Source organism: Acanthopagrus latus, chromosome 23 (assembly GCF_904848185.1).
Source record: "Acanthopagrus latus isolate v.2019 chromosome 23, fAcaLat1.1, whole genome shotgun sequence".
NCBI classification, from domain to species: domain Eukaryota; kingdom Metazoa; phylum Chordata; class Actinopteri; order Spariformes; family Sparidae; genus Acanthopagrus; species Acanthopagrus latus.
The window spans coordinates 3,923,468-3,930,386 of NC_051061.1; the positions used below are offsets into that span (position 1 = coordinate 3,923,468).

Below are 6,919 nucleotides of genomic sequence, written 5' to 3' on the forward strand. Positions count from 1 at the left end.
TCCCGCGTTGTCAGCTTCGAGTGCAAGGTGAATTCTCCTCAACTTGATCTCATTTATGCACAAATATTGCTTGCTTTATTCATTATCAGATTATATTCCATTTTCTAGATGCATACTTTGTACAAGAGAAGGGTTTCAAATATACTCTTGGCTGCATACTGTAACATTTTGTTACAACACTGATGTTACATGTCAGGCAGAAAGTACGCCTCTCTGGATGATCGATGGGTGAGACATAAAAACAAACCAGCTGCTTCACTAACAAACTTGCAAAAGCAAGAACAGTTGTAGAGTCAGTGTTCACATTGTAATGTACAAGAATAGAGTTTTTTTGGGATGTGGACAAACCAATGTGTTTATTGAACGTAACACTATCTCACACAACTGCTGGGGTTGCTGGAGTATAAGTTCAATAAATCATGACAGAGTGACTTACATTAGCCTCAATCTCATACAGTAGCATCTGAAACCATGTAATGCTAAATTAGGTTATTATTATAAGTAGTGAGCTAGTTAGCAGGGGGTGCTAACATTTGCAGCAGATAAACACAGTGAGGGTAGCCTACAAAAATAATCAACCTTAAACTCTTTTTTATAAAGAATACCACCTTACAGCCCTGTGCACACTTTTTTCAGCAGAAGGGTTTCGCTTACATCTTTGATTATTTCCGAGGAAAACCGATCGGAAACCAATTACTCATATTTAGCTGGTTATGGATATTTAGCCAGATCATCGATAATGGCCAGTCAGTCTTAACTGTTCTCAAACCAGTTGAAAGTGTCCTTGCTGTGCTATCAGAGCATCGTGGTGCTTGTGGGAGCTCTGGAAGAAGTCTTTTCCCCTCTGCAGGTCCTGCTCTGACAAGAAGCGCTCCACCAGAGTCCGCTGGATGTCCTTACGCTCGCAGACCTTATAGTGAACCCTGTGGCTCACGTTTCTGAGAGGCTCCACGATCAGCAAGGCCGGAAACACTTTAACCTGTTGACAGAGGGAGGATTTATGGGCTGATGCACATGTTTTATTTCCATGGTCGGAAGCATAAGATGAACTGGAAATATTATGCAGATCTTCAAAAAAACCTCAAAGATGCAACACCAAAGAATTTTGGTTTAATAAATTAAAACAACAACTGAAATTGTCAACAGAATGGGGAGAAATAACCGTTTAAATGTTATACTGATGACGTCCATCTATTGTGTCGCAGATATTCAGTTTCTATTGAAGTAAGCATGCTAACCAACTATCCCCTAGCCAGTTTGTACCTCAAATCCAATAGTAAACACCACCAACACTCCCATGGTGGTCAGATTCCCAGACCAAGACAGAGTCAGCTAATACGACGGGTAGCTGCACATTTGTCTGAGCTTGCTAGCTAACACAAGCTACAGGTAGCAGCAAGCATACAGTCAGCAGTTATGTTGCAATGTACTGGAATACATTTTCCATATTTTCCATTTATACATCAATGGATATGATACCCAAGTATGGGCTATTGTAAAAAGCCAGGTTAATGCTAGATCTCTGCACAGTAAACTGCAATGGAATCATTTTCCCGTAGTTGTTGTAAGAGGGAAGCAGTACCATTTTGTGCAGATACTCTCTGTAGCTCATGAGAAGAGGGTCAACATGTTGCAGGTAATATAGACTTAGGACTTCTCCAGATGATGGGTTGGTCAGACGCTTCCAGTGGAGGAAAGTGTGGACATGGAGAGCAGCTCCGTTTATCCATTGCTTCACCTGCACACGAAAAGTACAAGAGTGGCTTCACACACTGACCAAGACTTTGTCCATTTTAATCCTAACCTTATCACATTTTGCTTGAAAATGTAGGCAAAATTGAGCCTCTATATTGGCAGAAATGGAATATGATATTCAAAATATTAGATTTCCTTAGTCTTTAATAATCTGAAGCTAAGAATTGTTTTTTGTTTTTTTTGTTATCTTAGATTGACTCTTTAATATCTACAGTGGGGGCAGGTCCTTATCAACAGAGTCTGCCATGTTGCACCACCATGTTTCTATAGTAGCCCAGAATTTTGTGATTTTAGTGACCGCCGTAGGGGAGGTTAAGATGAGGGGTGTTCAGTTGGTTGCAATTTGCAACAACACCACTAGATATCACTAAATCCTACACACTTGACCTGTCAAGCAAAGATTATCACATCATCACATTTTCACTCTAGATTAACTGATTAATTATCCAGAGCCAAATGTGCTACTTATGACTTAATGGATGGTAACTTTGACATTTATTCTGTTAAAAGTGGCACCAGTACCAGTATCACTAGTAGTTGTGAAAGAAGCAGTAGGCCTATTAACAGCTAGACAAGCACCATTGTTAATACAATTTCTGTAGTTCTTTGTGTAAAAGACAAATCCAAACCCTGGCAGAGCTGAGAGCGCTCCCCTCCTGTAACATCATCCTCCCATAGATATGCGTCAGCTCAGATCTTAGCCTCCTCTCGTAGTCCTCTAGCAGTTTTGCCATCTTTTCCAGGTCATTGGCTGCCCCAGGAATCTGCCACGGTAGATGATGAGCATCATTCAGACATTTAGTTCATGGCAAATTAAATTGTATTGCATTGCATACGGCTCAGTACAATACATGAATTGATCCATCATGTCTAAATAGTTCTTCACCTCAACAATATTGTAGACACTTGATGATGATGGCTTTGATTACTGGGTAACATCTCAAAACCAGCTACCTGTTTGAGAAACATGCTGGCAATGGAGCTGATGTTCGACCCCGTGTCAGCCCCGAACATTCTGCGTATGGGGTCCGGAGGTGGGGGATGGACCTTGGGGCTCCAGGAGCCCAAACTAGTGGTCTGGTGATGGGCTAGCATCTCAAACAAGACTGAGAGGGCAAGTGCAATCACACCCACTCCTCCATAACTCACCTACAGGATCAACGCATACACATAGAGAATTACATTTCATTTTAAATTAGTAATTTAAAGGCAAGTAAGATAAAGCCAATGCTGATATCTCCAAAACTTACACCTTTCATTTGTAGAGACATGTAGACATGTAAATAGACTATGCCAGCAGTAAGTGTTTGGGTCACAGGGCATGCCGAACAGAAGAGGTTTCACCAAATCAAACATAGAGAATGGCTGAGAACCTGTATAGCTTGTGTTTCTTGCCAAGACCACTTTCAAGGTCATAACAATAAGGATAGTGACAACTGATGGATGAAAACCAAATGATCTGACCGTGGTGTTTCCTCCAAAGAGCGTGTGGAGGTCATGGTTGAAGGCAGACCTCTGCTGCCAGGTCATGTTGCTCTTCAAGACGGAGTACTGCTGCTCCAGAACCCAAGAGGAGTTCAAGGACAGCAGAGAGGCCAGTGAGGCATCCAGTGAGGCATCCGGAACCAGGCCTGCATGGCTGGAGAGTTACAGCATTCTGGGTTTGACTGACACAGTTAAATTTGGAAAACTTACATCATGACTCAGGTGGCTCACAATCAGTCTTTCTGTTGGCCACACAACAATTTTAGTCACAATCTTTCAGCCATCACATTATCCCCGCCCCCAAAACAGGGTCCCGTCAGTGGTTCATCTTCGTAGGTTCAGTGCACCCAAATCCACTTTCAGGGATAGGTATTAAGTTTCCAAGCTTTTTGCATACCTGGCAGTGTCGTACAGGCAGTCTGTGGTCTTTGGAGAAGTACTGCAGTTTATTCCCATCTCAGTGTCCAGAGTGACGAGAAACAGCCACACAAACTGGTGTAAAAATGAAAAGCCACCGAAGATTTGCTGTCACTGGAAATCTGCAGTGTACGTTCAAGCTTCAGTTACTGGGTACAAAGTCTATGCACATGCTGAGCAGATACACACAGTCACACACACACACACACACACACACATAAAACCACACACACACACACACACACACACACACACACACACACACACACACACACACACACACACACACACACACACAAAACAAACTGTTCAAACACAGAGATACTCATACTTACAGTACATGATACACCATGCCAATCTAATAATGAGGATCTGCTTTAAGGTTGGATTGAGAAAAAGATGCCTTTTTAAATGATATTATTGTCAGTATAATTTGGCTGTTTTGACAAGAATTTACAAAAAGAAACTTTTAATGTCAAAGTGAAAATAGATTTCTACAAAATAATGTCACTTAACTAAAATATATAATGTAAATCAAGTGATTGCATCAGTTTTTCAGCCCCTTTAAGTCAGTATTTAGTAGATGCACCTTCGGCCACAATCACAGCACTTGTCATCTTGTTGTCTTTTTCTTTGTAGCATTGGCTGTGTGCTTCAGTTCATTGTCTCGCTGGCAAATAAATCTTCACTCAAGTCACAGTTCACTTGCAGACAGGAGGCTTGGTGGTGACTGCATCATGCCGTGGTGTGTTTGTGGTTATGTGCAGTGTTTGGTGTCTTCCAAACAAAGTGTCTTGTCTGATGTTCTTCAACTGAGTACAGTTTGGAGGTAAAAGTAATTTGAGTTTATTGAGATTATAGACACTTGACATCATTTTACCAAACCACTGTCAGAGATGACAATAACCAGATAGAAGCAGTGAGCAGGTGTGGCTCCTCAGTGCAATGATAGAAAACTTGTTGAAAAAAGTTAAAGTTGAAACTGCTTGAAACAGTCGGTTCAGTTCAGTCAGGTAGTGATGTGAGTCTACAGGAGACACGTTAAGAAACATGAAACTCCATAAGATTCTTTCACTGAAACATTATTTAAGGTGTTTAAGGAACAATAACATCTGATTTAATGTGATGAAAGTCAAATAATCATGTTGTCCATATATATGGGATTTGCCACAGTTGTTAAGCACTGGAAAAGCTTGGAAATGCGCTTTGAAAATGCTTCATTTTACTAGTGAAAATGTGTAGAAACCCCAAGTTTAAAGTGGGGGCAGGCTGATTATGCAGTTACCAGTATCTGTGATTTTTCTGTCAGACTGCTGATAAAATAAACACTACTTTGGCTTTGACGCGACACTTCTCATACAACGTCCAGCTCTGTCCAGCAATATGTTAACATTATTTAAACTTTCAGTGGGTTAGATTTTTCAGTCAACATCACTCCTGATAATAATGACGAAATATTCATTCATTTTCTGAATTTTAACCCTTTAAGTATCAGTTTGTTTACATGATGCCACTGTTCTTTTTGATGTAAAGACACAAAAGATGTTATTTTCTATATGGCAGTTTTTGACATGGAAGATACTTTGTTCTAAATCTGGTCTTTATCAGTTCCATGAGGGTTAAAGTTGTTGTCTGTAACTATTTTGTGGTTATATTTGCCAAAATTGTTATTATGATCTGACAGTAGAATAAGAGTCAAGTCAGCTGTGTAAAAATCCACTGTCTGTGGCTCCACCCAGTGGCTGTAATTTGATTTGCAAGAATCCACCACTCTCGGGTCAACACAACCAATCAAAGCCAAAGGGAGTGACTGAGAAGTGTCAGTCATTCTCGTGCATACCAGCCCCCCTCCCTCATGCAGTGCATACTGGGCCAGACTAACACAGAGTTAGCTGCTTTTCTGCTGAACAAGTAAGGACCCCTGCTTGATATATGTTTCATTTTATGTTTTAACCACAAGGCTATGGTTGTGGTGGTTAAAGTAATACTCACAATAGCACATATCACCGATGTTGCAGTCGAGTTACGCAGCTTGTTGGTAAATCTACCTTGTTAGCTTGTATGCTAACTCCAGTGTTAACCTTTGTCGTTATGGCTACTGGTTAATAAAAGTGTCTTTCAAGTGACCAAGCAGTCGAGAAATAATGTTAGTTTGTGTTCAGGATGCTCTGAAGTGGTTGAATTTGAGAAATAACTTTACTCATGCCTCAGAAAGGCAGCATGGCATTGCACCGGGTAATTATTAGCTGGTAACTTCGTCTACCACGAAGTGAGGAATATTGTTTGTTACTCGGGACAATGACTCAGCGTGAGGCCCTCGTCATTGTAATGTAGTTGTATTGATCAGAAATGGTCTCATTTTGTTGTTGTTTTTTGAATACTCCATCTCCGTTATGTGGCCTCCTCTGTTACCATGGTTACACGCCTGGCACTTCTGTGGGAGGGCCTTGAAGGTAGCATAGAGGAAGAAGGAGGGACCTGGGAGCTGTTCCCATTCAAATAATCTGGCACTGGCACAAAAAAGTCCATTTTTTTTCTCAAAAATAAAACAATGACAAAATGTATGTAATATACATTAATACAGCCAAAATGATCAAAAAATTAAAGTTGCATCAACAGTATCAACAGTTGCCTTTTGGTTAAAGTAAAAATAATGACACAATTACTCAACACAGTTTGAACATAAAAAAGAAGTGCACTTTTTTGCTTCAAATAAATCAGTACTATTGTATTGCTTGTAAATATTTCTCGTCAAAACAATTCCTTTATGTGCTCCTTGGGAATGAAGTTAGTGTCAAGCCCTGAAATAATTTCACTGATTTGAAGAAAAATCATACATTATCATATATCGTTGTATCAGTTTATAGCATTTTTAATCACAAAATGATGCAATATGTTGAAACTAAAAGGCTCTTCATGTGGTGAGTCTTTTTTCTACCAAGATCCACAAATTATTAAAGTGATGCCAAAATAATGAACTAACTTGAGTGTTTGCAGGTTAACTGTGCTGATGTCTGGCTCTACAACAAAATGCACACGACTAATACGTCACAGAATAATTGATAACACTCATTAGAGCAGAATGAAGTAGCCATGTTCATATAATAATGATATTCAACAAAATGATGAAGTAGACCTCCCCTTCAGACCATTCATATGTTATATTTTGAGAGGCAACTGAGAGGAAATGATGACAGTGAATCAGATCTGTTGAAGACATTTTCTGTCAAACACTTTCACTTTGTATCATCTCGGGCGACGA

At 40.0% G+C, this 6,919-nt stretch overlaps 1 protein-coding gene across 1 annotated transcript; it reads right to left on the bottom strand.

Annotated features, from left to right (window-relative positions):
• Nucleotides 1–730: 730 nt before the first annotated feature.
• LOC119013346 lies at nucleotides 731–3,904 on the bottom strand. Its single transcript, XM_037087781.1, has 6 exons — nucleotides 3,638–3,904; nucleotides 3,220–3,394; nucleotides 2,710–2,904; nucleotides 2,385–2,519; nucleotides 1,583–1,738; nucleotides 731–979 (listed from the first exon to the last, which is right to left on the bottom strand). Exons 1-6 carry the CDS (start codon nucleotides 3,694–3,696, stop codon nucleotides 764–766), a joined length of 936 nt encoding a protein of 311 aa, XP_036943676.1. The 5' UTR covers nucleotides 3,697–3,904; the 3' UTR covers nucleotides 731–763.
• Between the last annotated feature and the right edge of the window lie 3,015 nt (nucleotides 3,905–6,919).

What these genes read in the sequence shown, in the direction of transcription:
- LOC119013346 (XM_037087781.1), bottom strand. Translation starts at nt 3,696, where the DNA reads ATGGGAATAAACTGCAGTACTTCTCCAAAGACCACAGACTGCCTGTAC. An exon ending in TGCCTGTACGACACTGCCAG is followed by an intron (nt 3,395 to 3,637) that starts GTATGCAAAAAG and finishes GTAACTCTCCAG; the next exon opens with CCATGCAGGCCTGGTTCCGG. An exon ending in CCAGCATGTTTCTCAAACAG is followed by an intron (nt 2,520 to 2,709) that starts GTAGCTGGTTTT and finishes CTACCGTGGCAG; the next exon opens with ATTCCTGGGGCAGCCAATGA.